The sequence below is a fragment of the Schistocerca serialis genome, chromosome 7 (genome assembly GCF_023864345.2).
Source record: "Schistocerca serialis cubense isolate TAMUIC-IGC-003099 chromosome 7, iqSchSeri2.2, whole genome shotgun sequence".
NCBI lineage: Eukaryota > Metazoa > Arthropoda > Insecta > Orthoptera > Acrididae > Schistocerca > Schistocerca serialis.
Window position 1 is genome coordinate 277,610,917 of NC_064644.1, and position 24,150 is coordinate 277,635,066.

Here is a 24,150-nt window from a genome sequence, read left to right on the forward strand (position 1 = left end):
GGTGTATACGTGGACAAGGAAAAAAAATTCCTGGAATTTTCCCGGATTTCCCGGTTAAAAATACACTTTCTCCCGGATGAAAACACACTTTTTCCGTGTTATTAAGTGACAGTATATTTTCCCTCGGAACTTATCAATCCTTTGAATGGTTATGTTTTTATACATGGGCGTAGAATATCCCGGCACTTTAGAAATGGCTCTGAGCACTATGGGACTTAACAGCTATGGTCATCAGTCCCCTAGAACTTAGAACTACTTAAACCTAACTAACCTAAGGACATCACACAACACCCAGTCATCATGAGGCAGAGAAAATCCCTGACCCCGCCGGGAATCGAACCCGGGAACCCGGGCGCGGGAAGCGAGAACGCTACCGCGCGACCACGAGCTGCGAACGCACTTTGAAAAGCAAAACTCAGGGAAGAGAACAACTTCTGGAAAGATTTTTGATGTGCAGTAACATGTACGCTGCATATTTTCGTATTACGAAAGTATAAATTCGAATTCCACCAAACACCGCATCTTACTTTCCAAACCACTGTAATCAAGATTGAGATGCGCTTTTGTAAGCCAGTCATAGCTCATGTCACGTGATCCCGCCAGTAGATGACAACGTTTATTTAGACCACAGGACAAGTGATGTAGTCAGCTAATGGCAACATCACTGTTAAGTAGCGCGTATACACAAACAGGAAAAGCTAATGTTTTAAATTAATATACATAGTGTCGCTACAAGAAAAGCAAAGCTTTCACATATAATATTAGTCTCTAAGGTTAATAAGCTGCAAGAGAAGCTAAGCTTTCACATACAATGTTGATCTTTATTGCGCGTGGTACACTTTAACATATATCAGACAAATGTGCCAGTAAAAGTTTTAGCCGAGTCCAGTGACTTGTCCGCAAAGTTTTCCACAAATAAATTATCTGCCGCAGAGGAGAGAGAGCTTCCCGTAGCACTACATCAATTTGCTCATAACGACATGAATGTCTGATTCTCTGGGTTCGAAATGGCTCGTCATCAAACGCTCTGCGATTTAAGAAATTCATCGTACATTCTCTCACTTAGTTCAACTTGCGTAAATGGAAATTTACTTTGAAAGTAACGCTTTTCAAACCACCATTCGCAATATTTTCCCGCGATCTGTTAGAAATAGGTTCGTTTCAGTAGTCGTCAGAGAGCGCCCGATAACAGGGGCCACCGCGCTTTGACAGCTGCTATGACGCAGGAAACCTGTATATTCGTACGTGTATAACATTAAAAGATCTTACATTATCTCATAAATGAAACAACACATCAGAGGACGCTCCAAGAGCATCGTAATTTCGTGAGCCACACTAAAATGGCACATTTAAAGTGCATACTTAAAGAGCACATTCGTATATCCAGATTCCCCTCGATCTGACATTAAGCTTTTCAGCGTGGGTTTCGGGATGAAAATTTTCTTGGAGTACCAGTACTGTATTAATTCATTTTTGATTCTTTATTATGGCATAGTACCATACGTGCTAGAAGAGGAGAACGTGCACTTGAAATGCAGCAAGCAGTTGAAATTGGCCAACAGTGTAGAACTAAAAACTTCCTTTCAAACAGATTGACTGCCTCAGCGTAAAAAGTTAATAAAAACCAAATTTCTTTAGCAAACCGACAAAAATAACTTCATCGTTCTACAAGGCGATTAATGCAGAAAAGTGGAAATAAAATAAAATCAGAAACTAATAACATATATTAGCCTTCCGTAATTATGTGAATGTATTTTAATTCACTTGATAGTTTCAGGCAACAGAAATCCGTTTTGTTTCCATTTGAAGTGAGATAAGTAAACGAAGAGGATACAGCAAATCACAAAATGTAAACACGGGTCACGTGGAGACTACACACTTCCCCACTACAACGCAGACCGCTCTGCGCATCCGCCCCGGATCCACGATATTTCCGAGTTTGAGATACGACGTTAAAAATTTTTTAAAAAATCGAGTTTTCAATAGGCCTAATATGTTCCTTTGGTAGCGCACATCTTTCTGGAGAGTCTGATATATAAAATATACATTTTCGAGGAAATGTAAGACATGTTATTGGGTCTTACATGTGCCAGAGTGCTGTGCCACCCCTCTTCAGACAGCATTCTTCTCTGTATTTCGCTCCGTGGAACTGAAACATGTATATTTTGTACTGGACGCCATCAAACTATATTCAGGACAGTGGATATTAAAATGCCCTGTGATGCCTCTCCTGCTCCCAGTCGTCCGGTTAAAAAAAAAAAAAAATTGCTACAGCTTTACATTGCGTGCTTTCCTTTCTGCGAAAGAATCTGTTACCTCATCAAAGTTCGTCAAACGTTTTGCTACATGAAAAATCGAAATATCGTTGTCTAATACTGCGTAAGCTGTTAATACAAATAGTACCCAAGACTGGTATGGTTTCTCGGTCTGATTACGTCTATTTTGTCATTGTCTGCTAGATAAAACAAAATAGGCCTTTCTAACACTGCAAAAATTGTAACGCACACCAAATAAACGAGACTGTTTTGGCACAAATTATCATTTTTATAACACGACAGAATATAATTCACGAAGACCGACATAAAATGCCTATTACAAGCAAAAACCTTTATGTCAGAAAATAAGTTTCACATTTCATTCATACGCTCCAGTTTCTCGAGCATGAGATCGAAAAGTAGTAGTACGATATTTTTATATATATTTGGAATCGTCATATTCTTCCCTAATTTCTGTGATGTCACCGTTTCTTCTCCTTCCTCGTTCTAACAAACAATCTTGTCATGCCTAATTCTGGAAATATTCCTGCCTTTGTCAAAACTTATTCGCCGGTTAACTTCACTAACCCTGCTAGAATCACTGGTTTACTTGTCCCTGATTATTCTCCGGTTAGGCGTTGTTATGTTCGTAAAAACCATTTTTCGCGCTACTTCCACAACAGAACCTAAGTGTTTGCTAGACGGGGACTGTACAACTGGCCCTTACTAGTGTAGCAATCTGGCCAAAGATTTTCTGACAAAATTTCATTTTCTTGGATCCACTGAGAAGATAGTACGTAATCTTTCTTACCTGTTATTCCTGTTAGTCGTTCATTTCCACTCTGGTGGTCTGAATATATGGATTTCCCAGGTAATTATAGCAACGCTGATCATTCGCAAACCCAATCAACAACATAGACAGCGACTGGCGTTCACTCGTTCGGCTTTACTCCGCTCAGCGGGTATAGCCCGGTCCCCCTTTGCCTGCAGGAAAGTCTATTTCTAGACGCGACTAGGATTCCCCTGATAGACATCACGTACATTATGCACGCTTTCAAAAATCAACTTATGATTCATTCAGAAATCAACTTACATAGTGTGTTCAAAAACCAAGAATGCGTTTCAAAATCATATGAATAATTGATAGACCAACGTGCGTTGGATGCTATGCGCTTTGTGAAACAAGGTTTTTTTTTCTCCTCAAGAACATGAATTTGCCGCCTCCCCGCCCCCTCGCTGGGTCAGATACCTTGGTTTGCCCCCCCCCCCCCCTTCATAGTTCCGGGTCTGCTGCGCATGCGTGAATCTGGCAGCTTGGACGCGACAGTTAATTTTTTCCCGGTTGCATCTAGCTGCTTGCTGCGACTGCTTACACAGCCAACAACCACATTTTTGTAGCCAGAAGAGGGATAAGATACAACTCATACGCCACTCAACTGCGCATGCGTATGATCCCGCTCGTAACTGCTAAAACGAATCTGCTGTAAACAATTGTGACGTCACACTCATCGGAGGCAGTTTGTTGGTATGAAGCATTGCATAGTCTTCCTAAAGCCTTTGACACATTTTGCTATTGGCAAACACTTGTGCGAGCACTGGGTTTTTTTGTTGTATATGATACATTTCCTTTGCAATTTATGATTTATTTTCATACTTTTTCTCGTTCACGTTTCGTTGTTGTAGCATTATTCTGCAGTGGCGTGATACAATAATATCCTTTGATAGAGTATCGATTCTTACCAACCAAAATTACAAAAATTTAACTGAAAACTAAAACAACGAAAAATTCCCGGAATTCTAAAATATTCCCGGGTTTTTCCCGGTTTTCTCCCGGATGGAAAAATTTCCGGGTTTTTCCCGGATCTCCCGGTTGTCCGGGGTCGTATACACCCTGTGTTCTTTCGTTGACTTTGTAAGTAGGCTTTTTATGTTTTATATTGGTAACGCCACGTAGTGCTCTGTATGAAAATCGCTGACTGCGCTGTGTGCAGTCTGTGGCTGATTGGACTCATTGTTCGAATATTCGCTAGTGTAGTGTTGGGCTGTTGGGTGTGAACAGCGCGTAGCTTTGGGCACTTGAAGGTGAGCTGCCAGCAGCTGTAGATGTGCAGAGAAAGATGCCACAGTTTTGAGTGGTTACTATAACCGGACGATCTGGACGGGTGTCTGCCAAAATAAAGGAAATTTGTAAAGATGATGACTTCTGAACATTATTAAGGTAAATACATTGTTTGTTCTGTATCAAAATCTTTCATTTGCTGACTATTCCTATCAGTAGTTAGTGCCTTCAGTAGGTAGAATCTTTTATTTAGCTGGCAGTATTGGTGCTCGCTGTATTGCAGTAATTCGAGTAACGAAGATTTTTGTGAGGTAAGTGATTCATGAAAGGTTTAGATTATTGTTAGTCAGGGCCATTCTTTTGTAGGTATTATTGAAAGCCAGATTGCATTGCGCTAAAATGTTGCGTGTCAGTTTAGTGACGATCAGAATAACTAAAGATAAAACTGTCTGAGTACTTTCAGCTTTACTCAGCTGTCTCTGTATCAAAAACGTAAGAGTTTTTTCAGCACTGTCATTCTTCAATTTTCAAAGTGGAAGTTTCAACCTTTCAGGACTATGATACAGGGCAAAATCGGCATGTTTTTGATCGCTGTGGGACATCCTTCAGCAAATGATTAAAGGGATAAAAAGCCTGGAAACCTCCAGCCAATATGAATCTTCCAGAGCTATACATCATCTTAGATTTATGGTGGCTCTTGACACATGGTTCATGCGGAAACATGTGTAAGAACACTCTTAGAGCTAGTCACTTATTCTATTACACATGTTTGAATACTAAAAGGGATTTATTTATACAAATGCAACATTGATTAGAAACTAGTTAAACTCCAGTCGAGGACAAGCAGAGCACTACAGGAAGGTGAAGTTCCCCTACCTCAAACTGCAAGACACGCTCCTGGGCAGCCAGGTTTTCCTCGTCGTCATTGTAAGGTTCGAACCAGTTGGTGCCGACAGTGATACCGATTCTACCTACAAAAGATATGGTAAAAAATTACAGTAGATTAAGTCGCAAAAAAATGATGTAGTAACAGAGATCGTCGTACGATTTTACTGATGTAAAAGTGACACCTTAGCTCTCTATTAGAATGTTACTTTCTTTTGCGAGCCTTCTTTGCTATGAATCAGGTCCTATCCGTCTACTTACCACTTTCAAAATCCATAATAAACCGTTAGTAAGTATAAAATAATCTTTATTTTGCCATGTCTAACGGCACGGCTGTTTTCCTCGGCGACAAAGATCTGGACTACTAGTGCGTGGGGCACTGACGCCGCTAGATGGCGACTGCGGGGGATGCGTGAATCTCTGTTTCTTCGGTTAGGTTTTGTTAATGTCACTCGTCAGTTCTCTTACACTGATCAGCCAGAACATTATGAACACGTGCCTAATAACCAGTATGTCCACCTTTGGTACGGATAACAGCGGCGACGCGTCATGGCGTGGAAGCAATGAGGCAGGCCTCAGTAGGTCGCTGGAAGGAGTTGCCATCACTTCAGCACGTTCAGGTCACCTAAATCAGCCGATCAGCTTTGACGTCATGTTCAATCAAATCCCAGATGTATTAGATCGGGTTCAGATCTGGCGAGCTGAGGGGCTAGCTCATCAATTGACACTCGACGCTGTGTTCCTTGAACCACTCCGTCACACTCCTGGCCTTGTGACAAGTCGCATTACCTTTTTCAAGAATGCCACTGCCATCGGGAAACACGATCGTCAAGAAGGTGTGCTCGGGGTCTGCAACCAGTGTACGATACTCCTTGCCGTCAAGGTGTCTTGCACGAGCTCCACTGGACCAATGGATGGCCACGTTAGTGTTCCCCAGAGCATAATGGAGCCACCGCCAGCTCCTCTTTGTTCCACAGTAGGTGTCAAGGGGCTGTTCCCCTGGAAGGTGACTGATTCGCGCCCTCCCATCGGCATGAGAAAGAAGGTATCGGAATTCACCAGACCATACAGCGCTCTGCCACTGCACCAATTTTCAGTGCTGAGGATCATGTATCCATTTCAGTCGTAGGTTGCGGATGTCGTGGTATCAACATTGCCACATGCGTGGGTCATCGTTTGTGGAGGCACATCGTCAGGAGTCAGGAGTGTTCGGTGCACTGTGTGTTCATACACACTTATACTCTGCCTAGCATTAAAGTTTGATGGTAGTTTCCCCACAGTTCGCCGCCTGTCCCCTTTTACCAACCTACGACGACCGACATCTGGAATGAGGGGTGGTCGCTCAATCCCGCGACTTCTGGGCGTGGTTTCACTTCTTTTTCGCCACGTGTTGAAAAGCCTCAACACACCACTCCTCGAACACCCGACAAGTTGTGCAGTTTCAGGAATGCTCGTGCCGAACCACTGGGCCACTACAACCTGCCCTCAGTCAAAGTCTGATTACGAGCCTTCCCCATTCTGCTCACGAACAGCACGCTCACTGACACAACATGCATGCTTGACTAGCAGTCATTCCTCGCTTCGAGACGCAGATATCGCCTGGACGGGTTTATATCGATAGTTGGTCGGTGGTCACATCTTTCTGGCTGATTAGTGTATTTGTTCCTCGGACTCCTTGATACATGATAAAGCTCTTTTTGAAGGAAAATGTTACGTGCTGTTGTAAAATAAGCATCTACAGAACATTGTTGGCAATATACTGATAGAGTATCAAGGATCGGAGTAAGGAATCAACGACTTGAGGAGGGACCTTAACAAAATATACAGGAATATAGTATTTTCAATGGAGCATGAGCAACTGGGAGTTATAAATTATCTTGGGCTGAGTTTCAAAAATAAGAATAAAACGCTCAGGACAGGAAAATTTACGAAACTTACGTTTACAGGTCCAGTAAATGATAACACCTCATGCCACCCTCGTAATCATATATTAGCTTTCTTCAAAAATGGTGTATATAAGGGTAACTGCATTCAGCTAATTCCTGACAAGAAGAATGAATGGATGAAAATACTCAGGCATATAGTGTCAGAAAATGGTTTTGACGCAGCTTTAATGAGATGGATGGAGCGGTAGGGCCCAGAAACCAACAAGATGAGAAGACACCGAAGAAATACTGGTCGTGCAATGTTCTGGAATTATGTCATATAATTGGAGAGCATATTTAACAAAAAAGAAGCGAAAATTTCATTCAGAACGGACAACAAACAGGAAGAAAGGCTGAAGGACAAGATGAGCATATTGGACAACTGGATCGAGAAAGCAGGAATTGAAGATAAAAGTGTCAGGATAAAATTTCTTCCACTGTAGGTAGGTCCATCTAATTCGAAGAGTGTTTCAGTCTAGCACAAGGCTTTTTCCTCGTCTTTAATATGTTCTCAAAGAAAAGTTTTAAGATAATCTGAAGGTGCCTCACGAAGGCGAAACGCGATGATAATAAAAGAGCAAGTTGCAGCCAAGGCAGTTTGTAATTCAAATAAAGAGTCAAGGTTGTGAAATGAACTACGTGAGGCAAACGGGAAGAAAGTTAAGGTTGTATGCAAAGAGCACACGGAAATTTAACTGCGTTGTGACACTGGAACACGATAGCAGGAAAAAGAGAAGAAGGGAAAATACTAGGAGAATATGAAGTGGGAAAAATAATGATAGTGGAAGGCCGTCTTGGAGACACTAGTACATAGTGAAATTTAAATATTGCTGACACTTCATTTAACAATCAACAAAAATTATATACATAGATTAGGGCTAAAGACAAAAAAAGGCTTCAAATACACTATATGAGGGTAAGACAGGTATTTCGAAACCAGATTTTAAACTGTTAAATATTCCCACGGACATATGTGGAGTCTGATCATATTTTATTGCTCATGAAATGTAAGTTAAAACTTAAGAGCAGACAAGCATGTAGACAGAGCAACCACAGCTATGAGAAGTCATCTTGGCTACTAATAAAGAACTTCAGCTGTATGTAGCCTTTTATTATTGGATCACTACCGGTTTCGTGGCACAAAACGCCACATACTCAGGTGAACATCAGTATAACATAAATCCAGAAGGAATAAAAAATTAAATTTAAAATATTACAGACTTTTAAATGAGAATATCAAAATGATATATGAGTGCTAAATATTAGATGAACAGGAAGTCCAAAATGGCTAATCAGATATGGATAGGGAAGAAACGAGATTGACAGCAGGTCCAAAATGGTTAATTAGGTATGGACAGAGAACAAATGTAAGTCTGTAGAAGCATTCACGACTAGAGGAAAGATTGATGCCACCTACAGGAACTGGTAAAGATATCTTTGTAGAAAAGAGAAGCAATTATGAAGAGCTCTGACAGTATCCCTTACTAAGCAAAGAAGGGAAAGCTGAAATGCCTCTTCAAGTGAAATAAAGACAAAACTATAGATTTTTTTTCATTCTTCACTCCAAGGTGTGGACTGGGCTGCTCCAAATGCGGACCATTAAAGAGACGCGGTTCAGCCAATTATCAGACAAGCTGATAATAAGGCAGACGGGAGATACCAACTGGGAGTAAATAGGTGGGGTTCATCAGTTCCGGCATTCGCCTTACAATCAAGGGAAACCTTCCGAAAACCTTGGTCGTAACCGCGGTATTGGAACCATTTTAATTAATGTGGATCATTGTCCGTCGCTGAGGACGCTGACCCTGCCAAAAATAAAATTTTATGAGTGTGTAAAGTGTATATCCGTTCTTCAAAATAACGGGAATGCAGCCGGGTGAGCCGGCCGTTGTGGCCGAGCAGTTCTAGGTGCTTCAGTCCGGAACCGCGCTGCTGCTACGGTCGCAGGTTCGAATCCCATCTCGGGCATGGATATGTGTGATGTCGTTAGGTTAGTAGGTGCAAGTAGTTCTAAGTCTAGGGGACTGATGACCTCAGATGTTAGATTAATTAGGTGCAAGTAGTTCTAAGTCTAGGGGACTGACGACCTCAGATGTTAAGTCCCATAGTGCTCAGAGCCATTTGAACCACTCGAATTTGAGCAGCCGGGTGATGTCGTAAACCGCCGACATTTCGACAAGTGACCACCTTCCTATTTTCTGGGCAAAAGTGCAGCAAGCACGCCTTGTAGAAGTACAGTATATGTGCGTGTATGTGTTACTGATCTGTGTAAATGTTGTTCGATGACAAGAGGAGGTAAATAAAGAGGGAAGACAGATATGTTATTGCGAGAAGAATTTGACAGAAGACTGAGAGACCCAAGACGAAACGACAGCCCCGGAGTAGATGATACTCCTTCAGAGTTACTGAGATCCTTGGGATAGCCAGCCACGGCAAAACTACTTCCCTAGTATGCAACATGTTCGTGGTATACAATGTAAACAACACAAAGAAATACCCACAGGAGAAAATAGTAACTCCAGTTTCTAATTTTCTAGGCGATGACAGGTGTAAATATTTCTGAATCATCAGTTTAATAGATCATGTTTGGAAAATAGTGACGTGAAATATTTAGAGAAGAGGATCAGTTTGGGTTTCGGAGAAGTGCAATATGTATCCTACGAATTATTTTGGAAGAAAGATTAAAGAAAGGAAAAACCTACGTTTATATTCGTTTTTTGATTTACGGACTTCCTTTCTGATAGTGAATAGATGAAGATCTTTTAAATTATGAAGGGTGCATGGGTAAAGTGCGAGAAGCGATCGATGATCTACAGCTGCCATAAGAACCAGGCTGCTATCGTAAGAGTCGAACGAGATGAATGGCATTCAGTAGTTGAGAAAAGATGGACAGGTGTATAAGCTATTCAGTCTGTATATTGAGCAAACTGTGAATGATACCGAGGAAGAACGTGGAGAGGGAATTACAGTTCAGGGATAAGAAATGGAAGGTGCGAGATTTTGTCAGAGACAGAAAAGAACTTGAAAGGAGAGTTGACGCAATGAATGAGAATAGGTAAGAGTTAAAAGACGAATATCTACAAAAATAAAACAAATGGATTGGTAAGGAAATGTAGTCTAAGTACATCAGGTACTGCAGATGGAATGAGATTCGGAAATGAGACACTAAAAATAGTACAAGAGTTTTCAGGTTCGGGCAGAAAAATAACTTACGGTATCAAAAGTAGAGAGGATATAAAATGGGGACTGGTGACTGCAGGAAAAGCATTTCTGAAAAATAATTATTTGTTGACATAGGATGTATTTTCTGAAGATATTCCTTTGGAGTGTAGCCTTGTGTTGAATCGAAACTTAAATGATAACAATCTCTTACAGAAAGAGAGTAGAATCTTTTTAAAAGTGCCCACAAAATAATTTTGAAGATTTCATGGGTAGCTGGAATAATTAACGAGGACGTACTCAATCAAATTTGAAAGAAACAGATATTTAATGCACAGCCTGGTAAAAAGATCGTCTGATAAGAAGCATCCTTATTCATCAAGGAATCGTCAATTCGTTTATGGATGGATGGATGGATGAAGCTGTCAGCAGTTGTCCAGTGATGACGAGTCTCGTACAGACTAGATAAGAGAGGAAAGCTTCATCAAACCAGTCTTCGGACAGAAGCCTACTACAGCAAATATAACAACAGAAAATATAAGATTGAAATTTCTAGGAAACAGTTATCGTCGCGTGAAACCACCATCTTCAGGGATGCAACAGTTTCAATCCCGAGAGCAAATAACTATACACCTTTCGAAAAGTGCCGTGTGCCTTGCAATGGTTACTTTGAACACAAATAAACATATACTCTCTCAATGTCTTCTGATCTGTGTCAGTTATTTAGACGGATAATTTTCAAAAGTTGTCATGAAGAAGGTCAACTCACCATTCTGCGTAGAGAGGTACTGCTCGTCGTAGAGGCGGTAGACTTTTGCGTGGGCTCTGATGACTGTGTGTGTAGCCAAATAGTTGCCGATGCCGCGAGCCTTCTGCGACGGAGCCTGGCCTCCGCTTGTTGCGTAGCCGCGTACGAACGTGATTGGCTCGTTGAATGTTGTCCACCATTTTACCTACAACAGAAACGTGATACCACTATACTGTTAGCCGCCACCAATTTTACATGGTTGTCTGGCAATTGTGGGTGGATACCGAAGTGCAGTGCCTTAGAATAACTTTCTTGAAACTATTTTACCTTACTCGAACATGGTTTGTCTAACTGATGTTGGTACCGATCAGAGAACATGAAATCTCAAACGGTAACAATTATTGAACTACATGAAAGAAAGGTAATAAACTACGGCGTGCACACACTTCATTCAACATTTAAACGTCACTACAACAATTCGGATTTACGTTATGACATTCTCGATGTGTCTGCCATCATTGGCTATAATGTGGGGCAGATGAATAGCGAAATTCTTCATGAACTGCTGAAGCGCCCTAACATCGATGCAGCCGATCGCCTCCAGCATTGCTATTTTCATTTCAGCAATGGTTTTGGGGCTTTTGTTGTACACCTTGTCTTTCATATAGCCCCACAAAAAGAGTTTTCCGATCCGGATAATATGGCGGCCAATCGAGGTCATGCCAGTCGTCTCTGGGTACCCCAGAGACAAAATGCGGAACCCAAACTACTCTTCCAGAACATCGAACACTCTCCTGTTTCGATGAGGTCGAGCTCCGCCTTGCATGAAACATATCTTGTCGAAATTAATGTCACGTTAGATATTGGGGTTGAAATTATCTCCAAAACCTACACATACCATTCGGTAGTCACTGTGCCATAAAGGAATATCTCACAGATTATTCCGTTACTGGACATTGCACACGAACCTGTTGAGAGTGAGGAGACTTCCCGATCGCGAAATGCGGATTCACAGTCCCAGAAATGCGCTGATTTCGCTTATTGATGAACCGTTCCAAATGAAAGTGGACTTCGTCCCTAAACGAAACCATATTCATATAAAAAACCTGTTCGTCAATTCTGTGTGTTTTGGCGAAACACAACCGCTGTTCCATGGCCGTGGGGCTTAATGGCTGATAGGCTTGAATTTCGTATAGAAAAGATGAAGGTCGTCAACAACAATTTGTCGCAGTGTCTCTCGGTTGATTCCCACCTATCGTGCAGCTCGTCTGATCAATTTACTGGGGCTGGTTTGAAACACACCGAGTGCCTTCTCAATGTTTTCAGGAGTTTTTTTCTCTTTTTGGATGACCACCATTGCCAACACTGTCATGATGGACACTACCCGTTCTCTCAAATTGCGAATCAAATTCTTGATTGTTAGCACACTTGGACCTGTTGTCTTCAGCTTGAACTCGGACGAAAACTTCCTTTGAGTCGCAGCTGGGCTGTTATTGCTCGCATAGTAGGCCTTCACAAGCACTATCCGCTCAGGCATGCTGTACCGTGAAATTTTCAGCAGCAAATGGCCGAGAACGTCAAGGCGCGTGCGCATGCGCATACTAATTCCCATCATGCCCCGTGCCAACTGTGCAATTTGAGCGTCCTAACGCAAACCGTTCAGAAGTTGTAGCGCTTTTACTTCATATTATTCAATAATTGTCACCATGTATGTTAACATTAGAGGCACGAGTCATATTTGGTCTTCTTGCATATGTAACAGTTAGCTACTGAAAGATTCAAGGTTTGAAAACCAGTCGACTCCATGCATTTTCGGCAGTTAATGCGAAATTTAACTCCCTCATATCTGACATGTGTGAGAACAAAAGGTATTTCATGTTTTGGATTCACATGGACTTGGTAGTCGCTGAACTGGTTGTGGCGGTACAAACGTTGAAGAGAGACAAGCTCGTATCATTTACAATTAATGTTTGGATAGCAAAGACCTACAATTTATATGTTTCAAAACCGTAATTTTAGATGAGATATAACTCGCTAAAATCTGTAGCACCTGACTTTCTGTCATCCAGTCACATTGCAGCCCCAATACCTGTTTCCTGGATTACACCAAGTAGCAAACTGACGAAAGACTGTGTCCTATGCATGCTTTGTTACTACAATATCTTACGGACGGCAAAATACGAAGAACCACATTGTGTACTGACATGAATATTAACTGTCGATACATAATACGGTGGAGGGATGTCTAACTCTACTATACCGTCGTGAACAAGAGCAGTCAGAACATGATTGTAGTCTATATTCGGGATGCTCTGTGATGTCCGTAATTCCTAAGTAAGAACTACGTAAGGAATAACAGAATCACTCCATTGCAAGGTTTCAAGTGGCCTAGTCTGGCGTCTGGAAATAACACGTTACACACGGAAGTTAGTGTTATATAGTGTAATTGCTGTCGTTGTTGCAGTGTGAATATCTAGCTCGTTAATAGTTTTGTCACTACACCTTCGCTCACGAACGAACATTATCAGTCAACCTTGGTAATTAAGATTATTCTCAATAATTCAAATGCGTTACTCGCAAAGATTCATAGCAACGGAATCTTCAAAGCAGAGAATACAATTGGAAATACACAATTCTCTGCTAAAGACAAAGAAAATGTATGATTCGTGGATAAGTGGTGGAAGTGCCGTATATTTATGTTTGAAATAACCCAAAATTTAGCGACAGAAAACATCTTCCATTATATCATGATGTACTAATACATCCATCGTTTCCTTTCGTGGATGTGAACAAATTTTTCTACTTTTTCGTTACACTCTGGGATCACCTTATAGCCGTTGTACCTTTATATCATTTTCAGTTTTTCTGCCGCCTCTTCTTGTCTTGACCTGTAACTACACCGCACAACAGAATTAAGGAGTCAGTTTCTCAGTTTTTCGGAACGCCGTAATTGTCTCCCATTGCTACTCGTAAGTTGGAAATTTCACTTAAAGGTGCCAGCAACGTTCCTCTGTAGCGGTGCAAAAGCGTGGAGCCCTTGCGATGTCACACTCGGGGTCGACGAAGCATCAGAGATCATGGTGTCGACATACGCGAAAAAAGACGAAGGGTCAGAATTTTATGTTACATGTAAAATGGGTTAATGGTGTTATATACGCACCAGATTTCACCACAATTCTGTCCAACGTCACCATGGACGTATCATACGATGGGAAGGTCGTCTTAAACATATTTCACTCCTTTTGGTGCCTCTGCGGTGAAGGTCAGAACCGCGACACTGAGCGTTGAAATCAAGTGGGTTTTTTATGTGTGGTCGAGGAAAGCAATCACACTGCCGCTCAGAATCATCACGAGAAGGCCTAAGGGGGTGGCAATGAAATCACATCTTGCCCTGCTGAGTTGATTCCCACACATTTCGCCGTCGGAAACAACAATCTGCAGTTTGTTGATCAACAGGAAGACGTTCCTGACAATCTTTGTTCCTTCTGACACCTCCCTGACGCATCAACCTGTCTCTATGGACATCGTAGCCTAACAACCCTATTTAAAGTTATCTCATCAATCTTGACGCAATTTTTGCTCTGGTGTACAGGTTGAAACCGCTATGTATCGTTTAAAACCCTCCGATGAAATGTGAACGTGGCCCAAAACAGGAAACGGTGATTACGGTTTTCCAGTGCTCTTGTGGACTGATCGTGGAACGGTGTGACATTGACAAACGCGTGAATGGAAGGACAAAGCCTTCTCTCTTCCCGTTTGGCATTATCCTCGGTGGCACCCTTCCTGATTTATTGAGGGAAAAATACCTTTCCAGAGAATATCTGCGAAGTAGTCCTAGGCACCAGCAGGCAGGAAAATGGCATCATAGGTGTGTCAAGTGGTTGCCTGCCTGAAAACGCCTAGGGTAACTTTGCAGGGTTTCTCTGTAAAGGTGCAGTTTTAAAATTATCAATAAATGGGGCCGGGAGCCAACGAGGGTTTTGCCGACCTTGGGAGTCGGGGGAGGGTTTCTTAGAGCGACCCTTCACCGTTTTATTCACGCATGTCTCAGTGTCGCAGCCCTCCGTGATCACACCAAAGGAGATTGTGAAACAGGAGCACTGAAAAAGCATAAACACCCTTTGCTGCTTCAGATTACGTTCAGACTTCGTCGAATGGTTTCGAACGATCCGTAGTGGCTCCACCCTGTACACCAAAGCACACATCGCGGACGCAATGCGCTCCAAATAAGTGAGATAACATTCAGTGTGATTACCAGTCTACGACATCGTAGGAGATGGGTTGAAGCTTCAGCGAGGTGTCAGCGCTATCAAAGATTATCAACAACGTTGCTCATCCATCGCACAGCAGATAGTCGTTTTCGACCGCGAAATGTGTAGGAATCAATGTCCGAAGGAAAGGTGTGATTTTATCGAAGCTCTTTATATGCTTGCCTCTGAGACCATTCCTTGATGATTGATAGTTTGCCTAAAATGTTTTCCTTGTCACTCATAAGACAGCCGAGTGATTTCAGCGCCGGGCATCGCGTTCCATCACAGCCGTCATAAGAGGGGATGGACAGTGGGTAACAGAGGGTGTGGTGGCCTTCCCATCGTGTAAAACGGCCGCAGTGGCTTTGCGTCGAATTCAGGTGAAATTTCGCGCCAATGTGAGTTCACTAACCCGTTTTAAGCATCCGAATAACTTCTGAGCTGTGGTGTCTTTACACTTGCGTCGACATCTTGCAGTTTGAAGCGTCATCCAACCCGAGGGCGAAGCTCCAGATCTCCATCCTTTTGCTCTGTTACAAAGGAAGGTTGCAGACACCTTTGAGGAAAATTTCAAACTTATGCGTCGTGACGGGAGACACATATGTGGTTTCAAATAGGTGATCTTTGCGCAGTGTAATATACTGAGGACGCTGTGCGTACTGTCAGTACCCTTATTTGTTCAACCCGATCCTCGTTCAAGTGGCTCTGAGCACTATGGGACTTAACATTGAAACGCGTACGTCTCATATGTACCAGCGATGGCGAGGCATGACAGAATCTCTGACCAGAGAGTTGTTTATCGTTGCTAGCCTGCGCTTGACCGCGCGAGAGTTCTGTTGCTTGTTGCACTCTGTCAGTGCTAGTAGCGCGCGCGAGACAGTAGTCGTGTGTGAGGAGTCGGCGGGCGTCGACATGGGTCTCTGGTCACGATTCAGGACGAGGTATATTGTTAAATAAGGTAATGAAGCAGCATTGCGCTCAGCCAATAACATCTGTTAATTGTAATTAATTTGTTCAAGATATGCCCCAATAATAATTTTGTTTTCAAAGCAATCATTTTTAAGAAAAGAATCATTCCAATTGAAACAATATTTCCTATGCTTTTCCTCACAGAATCAATTTAACAGATTAATTATTGCACAGGGCCGAAGGTCAGCGCAGCTGGCCTTATAAAATTTATTAGGTTCATGTTAACATTAATTTTGTGGGGACTTAATATTTTTGCACATTTTTATTATCATTGAGTTATATTACTGTGGGAAGCTAACATTTTGGTCTATTTCATTATCATAGACTTTTATTTCTGCTGGGAGGTTACGTTTAGCACGATGTCCATTCACATTTAATTGCCTTTTCAAATTTTTGTGGGGAGGTTACAACATTTGTGGTCATCAGTCCTCTCGAACTTAGAACAACTTAAACCTAGCTAACCTAAGGACATCACATACATCCAGGCCCGAGACAGGATTCGAACCTGCGACAGTAGCGCGATTCGAGAGTGAAGCGCCTAGAACCGCTCGGCTACTGCCGCCGGCCCATTAAGTGAAACACACGTTTCATTTTACTAGACTAATATCCGGTTCCCAGTCTTTAGATGGAAGTGAAACTTTGTATCTCTACGACGCTATGTCTATAACCACTTGAAAACTGCCTTGGTGACTGGAATAGGTCATCGTGCTAGAAAATAAAATTGCAAGTGGTGCTGTTATTTGTTTATGAGCAATCACTGAAGTTGCGGACCTATCATGCTAAGCACGCTGCACATAGAAATGGAGTTTTTCTGAAGACCTGGCTGTTCGTTACCGCAATCATAATCACATCGGAGATAACGAGTCATATTTAAAGGCCTGAAATCGCCGCTATTATTTAGCTCTCTTTCAATTTTTCGTCTGCCTGAAGCACTGTTAACTGCGAATGTACATCATTAACGTTAGTCTCAACTGTTCCAAAAAATGAAGAAATAAATCAATTTGGTCGTACAGTCTACATCTATATCCACATCTACATACAGACACCGCAATTCACCGCATGGCGTTGGGTACCCTGTACCGCTACTAGTCATTTCCTTCCCTGCTCCACTCGCAAACAGAGCGAGGGTAAAACGAATATTTATAAGTATCCGTACGGGCCCTAATTTCTCTAAACTTATCTTCAAGATCCTTACGCAAAATGTACTTGGCGGTAGTAGAATCGTTCTGCAGCCAGCCTCAGATGCCTGTTCTCTAAATTTCCTCAATAGATTTCCTCGAAACGTACTTCACCTACTCTCCAGTGATTCCCATTTGAGTTCCGGAAGCGTCTTCGTAATATTCACGTGTTGTTCGACCCTACCAGTAACAAATCTTGCAACCCGCCTCTGAATTGCTTTATTGTCTTCCTTCACTCCGACCTAGTGCGGATGCCAAACACTCCACCACTACTCAACAATGGGTCGTGCTAGTATCTTACATGTGGTCTCCTTTAAAGATGAAACACACTTTCCTGAAATAAGTTAAACTTTTTAGAGATGGTTACGGGACTCGGCTTTTCGTTAAGGGATGTCAAATTAAACATATTTTAGCCGTCTAATTTCCAAACCTTATTTTGTTTGACAACCAGTTTCAGCGTTTCACTACGCCATCTTTCCTAATATTCTTCCAATTAGCCGAAGTCGATCTTTCGCCCCTCCTACTACAATCCTTATATTCTCATTCCATTTCAAACTGCTTCGCACCGTTACGCCTGGACATTTAATCGACGTGGCTATGTCAAGCAGCACACTGCTAATTCTGTACTCGAACATTATTACTTTGTTTATCTTACTAATCTGCTTTAACTTACATTTTTCTACATGTAGAGCTAGCAGTCATCCATCACACCAACTGTAAATTTTGTGTAAGTCATCTTGCACCTCCTACAGTCATCAAATGACGACACCTTCCCGTAAATCCCAACATCATCATCAAACAATAACAGTTGCCCTGTCCGGAAGGTCGCTTATGTATATAGATCACAACAATCTTTCTGTCACTGTTCCGTTTCGCACGCCTGATGATGCCCTTGTTTCTGATGGCGCTCACCGTCGAGGGCAGCACACAGTTTACTTGCTTGCGCACCATCGAGATTGTCGCCACAGGAAAGGACAAAAAGAAAAGTCAATGGAAATAACATAACGAACAATTGAAATGACAACTGCCTTCGAGCTATTGTAAAACGTCGTGAAATGGGTGCTCACTGCTCATCATTTGTTTCAGACTAATTTTATATCATTCATCATACATTGTGAACGGTTATAAGTGGTGCCTCCTCCGTTTGAAATCGTCACGCATTGTGAAAAGTTATAGGTGCTACCTGCTCCCTTTGAAAGCTGATCATCTTAAACACTTTGGAGGTTGAAACTGACCTTCAGGTCTCCCAGTCGTTCATGTCAAACGGCTATACTTTAACTTTTTAGCTGATTACACCTGATAGCATTGGAAGTAGCAGAATGGGCGGACCATTTAAGGTTCTGAAACTGGCCGCGGCGTACAGGAGAAACAACTGTGGTCAAACATACACTTCTCTTCATGAAACCTAGAGCGAACATTTAATTTTGTCCTGACTCACGAGTGTTGCTCAACAATTCATCATTATCATCAATCCATCCACTTCCGCTCATTGGTCTTCAGCATTCGTATTGTTCCTGCTCTCACCATACAGATCATCGTCCTATTAATTCAAGTACGAAAATTTCTTGGTCTTTCTACTATCCACATGCTTGTGCACAAGTTCCGCCAAACTCACTACCATTACGATATTAATTATGGCTCCACTCTGGCCTGTTCCCAGTTCCACCTTTGTATCTTTCTGCTTGTCCTAGCCATTACCAAAATCCATTTTTCGGTTAGTTTGGTGAACGACACTTAGTCAACGGTCTTCGCAAGTGAAGTCTGTGTCTCACTACCTTAGCCCAAAGAATGGTAGTATCCGCCGATAACAAACTTTTCTTTTCGGTTACTTGAGAAGCGATTCATTTTATCACTAGGATCCAAGGCTCTTTCTAATTCTCGAAGTGTACCTTTTTAAATGTACACTTTGGAGCAGGTGCAATTGGTGGCTTTAGCTGAGTAAGTACTATTAGTTATGAACTGCTTGTTAATTTGTAATTTTTTCGACATATCACTAATACCTAATTTTAGTTTTACTTCTATCGATTTTCAAGCTTACTTTCAAATTTGCCATTTATTTTTTTCTTCATTAGTACGTCTGTCTGCACAACTGGCAAATAAATCTATATCACGCCTGTTAATACTATGGAAATATGCGATGTCAAAGTAAAGGTGATTGATGTTCACCCTGCGATATATAGCCTTTTTACTAAACTTGTGCTGTCGTTGCACTAAAAGTTCTATTGTTTCAGGGGTTGCTCTGTTGTTCCTTATGTCACTGGTTCATATCGTTTGTAACAAGTCTCTTACACATTAGAAAGTTAACTCACCTAAAATTGCTGTCAACACCAGTTGACTTCACGGCTACAGCGTACGACACAGCTGATCTCAGTCTTCCGGGCATGTCGTGAACACAAAGTTGTTTTTACAAACGATTCGTTTTGAAATTACAAAGGATATTAGGTTTTATCAACATTGCAGATGACTACGAAACATCAGAATAAACCGATTTAATTCCAATTCTTTACTTATTACTTTCCCATAAACAACAGATTTTCATCTGGCATGCAATAAGGCGTTAGCTTCCTTCACTGCCCATGTAATATCTCTGTTCTCTTCGTCAGCTGTCAAAAATATGTATGGGGAGTGGAGTTAAAATCTCAGTCCCGCCTTTCTGAGTTAAGTTTTCCATAATTCACTACACCGATTGACGCGGAATCCTAGATAATTACACTGAAAGGACCGATTTATTTTCCCGTAGTTGTCGAGTCCGCGCTTGCAGCATGTCCGGGAAAACTTGGAATCGAGAGGGCGTTAAATTCTAATCTTGGTTCAATTATGAAGGGTTAACATTTCAACAGAAAATTCATTTATTCTTTACCCAAGTGTCGCTTTCTGGGAATTATTCATTGGTTTATAACGTAAAACTCGGGGTTGTAGCCTACCATGGGTGTCACACTGAAGAAAGGAAACCTTGTGATGGTGGCAAGACTCTTTAATTTAATGTACATATTTAATACTGTCTGAGGTAATTCTAAAAGTATTTGCTTTATAAAAACTGTTGGTGCTCAGTATCATGAAGACCCGTGAAAGAAATCTGAATATACAGGAACTCACCCTGTCGCCGAAGTTGTCAAAGAGTACCCTGGCGTACTCGAGGAAGTAGTCCGCTAGGATGGGGTTGGGCCAACCCCCTATGTACTGCAAGGCTTGCGGCAGGTCCCAATGGTACATCGTCACCTGTAAGCAGGGAGACTGGCTATGAACAAAACGTCTGATACATTTCCATGGTGACAATCTCTGGACCAAGTAATGTACTAAACATAAAAGAGACGGTAAAATGACTCTCCATTGTCCCGACTCTTTCTTAACAACATCACCATTAAAAAAATGAAGTTGTTACGGATCCGTGAAGTTATTATTGACAACAGAGAGAGTATAGTACCAATAAGTAGAAAACGATTGAAAGTAGCACAGTTAGTCTTTGAAACTAATAAGAAAGGATACTAGATTTAAAATGTGTTTTGAGGACTTCCTTTATTTTTTCAAGCGGTCGAACACCAACAAAAGCGAGGTTGGCAAACAGACCATTTCAAGTGATAAATATGTGATTTATATATTATCATATAATATACTGTATTACTCTAAATTATCAGTAAAGCATCTATTGCTAGTTATTAATATAGTGGCCCTGAGGGTATATTTCATCTTTTCTTTACCTTTAAACAGTAAAAAACAATGTAAGATCGTAGTATCACGAGAAGACCGAGGAGCCGCCAGCTCCAGCCATAAGGGGCACAAAAATCCTGAAAATGGCTTTAACATAAGCCGAAACCGGCAAATAAACAAATATTATTGCAATCTCGACTGTTGATTTTAAAATAAATATGGCACGAGATCGCTACACTTCATAGACAATGTTGTCTAAATTTATGAAAATGCAAGATCTTCTGCCATTTACTTAAGTGGGTTTTGCACAGTATCCATGCATATATAAAAACGTTTTAGTTCACTTAACTGCAGGGGAAAAAACCTAGTTTCCTCCCTTTCTACATCTACATCTGCATACGTACTCCGCAATCCACCATACGGTGCGTGGCGGAGGGTACCTCGTACCACAACTAGCATATTCTCTCCTTGGTCTACTCCCAAAGAGAACGAGGAAAAAATGACTGCCTATATGCCTCTGTACGAGCCCTAATCTGTCTTATCTTATCTTTGTGGTCTTTCCGCGAAAAGTAAGTTGGCGGCAGTAAAACTGTACTGCAGTCAGCCTCAAATGCTGCTTCTCTAAATTTCCTCAGTAGCGATTCACGAAAAGAACGCATACTTTCCTCTGGAGACTCCCACCAGAGTTCCTGAAGCATTTCCGTAACACTCGCGTGATGATCAAGCCTACCAGTAACAAATCTAACAGCCCGCCTCTGAATTGCTTCTGTTTCCTCCCTCAATCCGACCTCATAGGAATCCCAAACGCTCGAGGAGTACTCAAGAATAGGTCGTATTAGTGTTTTATAAGCGGTCTCCTTTACATATGAACCACATCTTCCCAAAATTCTACCAATGACACGAAGACGACTATCCGCCTTCCCCACAACTGCCATTACATACTTGTCCCACTTCATATCGCTCTGCAATGTTACGCCCAAATATTTAATCGACGTAACTGTGTCAAGCGCTACATTACTAATGGAGTATTGAAACATTATGGGATTCTTTTTCCTATTCATCTGCATTAATTTACATTTATCTATATTTAGAGTTAGCCGCCATTCTTTACACCAATCACAAATCCTGTCCAAGTCATCTTGTATCCTCCTACAGTCACTCAACGACGACACCATCCCGTACACCACAGCATCGTCAGCAAACAGCCACACATTGCTATCCACCCTATCCAAAAGATCATTTATGTAGATAGAAAACAACAGCGGACCAACCACACTTTCCTGGGGCACTCCAGATGATACCATCACCTACGATGAACACTCACCATCGAGGGTTTTATTACTTAAGAAGTCTTCGAGCCACTCATATATTTCGGAACCAATCCCATATGCTCGTACCTTAGTTAGGAGTGTGCAGTGGGGCACCGAGTCAAACGCTTTCCAGAAGTCAAGAAATATGGTATCCGTCTGATACCCTTCAGCCATGGTTCGCAAGACATCATGTGAAAAAAGGGCGAGTTGCGTTTCGCAGGAGCGATGCTTTCTAAAGCCGTGGTGATGCATGGACAGCAACTTCTCTGTCTCAAGGAAATTCATTATATTCTAACTGAGAATATGTTCGAGAATCGTGCAACAAACCGATGTTAAGGATATTGGTCTGTAATTTTGAGGATCCGTCCTTCTATCCTTCTTATATACAGGCGTCACCTGCGCTTTTTTCCAGTCGCTCGGGACTTTACGTTGGGCAAGAGATTCGCGATAAATACAAGCTAATTAAGGAGCCAATGCAGTAGAGTACTCTCTGTAAAACAGAATTCGAATCCCATCATGACCTGGTGATTTATTTATTTTCAACCAATTCAGCTGCTTCACAACCCCAGGGATGTCTATCACTATGTCCTCCATACGGGAATCTGTACGAAACTCAAACGGCGGTATGTTTGTACGATCCTCCTGCGTGAAAGATTTCTCAAATGCTAAATTTGAAATTTCAGCTTTCGTTTTGCTCTCTTCTGTTGCCAGGCCAGGCTGATCATTGAGTGACTGGATGGAAGCCTTCGACCCGCTTACCGATTTTACGTAAGACCAGAATTTCCTTGGGTTTTCAGCAAGATCTTTTGCTAAGGTATGACGGTGGTAGTGGTTGAATGCTTCGGGCATCGTTCTTTTTACAGCAGCACGAATCTCTACTAACTTTTGTCTGTCATCATTGTCCCGATCTTTCTTGTACCGCGAGTGCAACTGTCTTTGCTTCCTGAGCGTTCTCCGAATTGCGCTGTTAAACCACGGTGGGTCTTTTCCGTCCGTAACCCACTTTTTCCGCACATACTTGTCCAATGCATGATTTACAATGTGTTTAAAATGTGCCCATAATTCTTCCACGACCATCGTACCGGAAGTAAATGAAGTCGATTCATTTACTAAGAGGGATGCTCGGTATTATCAGCCTTGTGAATTGCGATATTTTAAATGGTGCATAGTTTGGAGGGATTTTTCGTGTAACCTAGTAATAACTAATTTTATGGCTTTGGTTTGGCGCAAAAGAAATAAGGAGTCTAATAGTCAGAGAAATGGTACTCGGATAGTGTAAATTTGCCACTGGTAGGCAGGGTGCAATGAAAACCTAATGGTAACATTTCGCTAGGAAGAAAGTAGACGAGGAATTAACACTTATTCACCAGAGAAGTACCTTAAAGAAGATGATAAAATATGAGGAAAAAAGGTACAGTTATAATAACTGTACTTAGTTGTGTACCAGTGGTTAGCTTTATCTCATCTAAAGGATAAGGGAAAGACTTTGTGGTCATCACTTCCTTTGTGTTTGGGATATTACGTCAATGGTTTCCTTTAGCTCAAGGTTCTGTTGATGTTATGAAGCTAGAGTACGGTATGTGTGTGAGTAAAATATAGGGGAACCAGCCGAGGCCCCAATACTCCACCTCACTGGCCTTTTGAATTTTTTGACTGAACACTTTTTCCCGTTCAGCATCTGTGGGGTTTATTGTATAACTGTACTACCATCTGCCAGTATTAGTAGCAGAGGAAGAGTGTTGTGGTTAATGCATACTCTGCTCC

At 41.7% G+C, this 24,150-nt stretch overlaps 1 protein-coding gene across 1 annotated transcript in view; it reads right to left on the bottom strand.

Annotated features, from left to right (window-relative positions):
* LOC126413013 (lactase/phlorizin hydrolase-like) overlaps window positions 1-24,150 on the bottom strand; it is a 247,660-nt gene that overhangs the window by 213,693 nt on the left and 9,817 nt on the right. The window contains exons 4-5 of the mRNA XM_050082906.1: window positions 20,525-20,647; window positions 11,013-11,236 (exon numbers count right to left, since the gene is read on the bottom strand). Of these exons, the coding sequence (XP_049938863.1) occupies window positions 11,013-11,236; window positions 20,525-20,647 (347 nt within the window). The remainder of the gene's footprint in view (window positions 1-11,012; window positions 11,237-20,524; window positions 20,648-24,150) is intronic.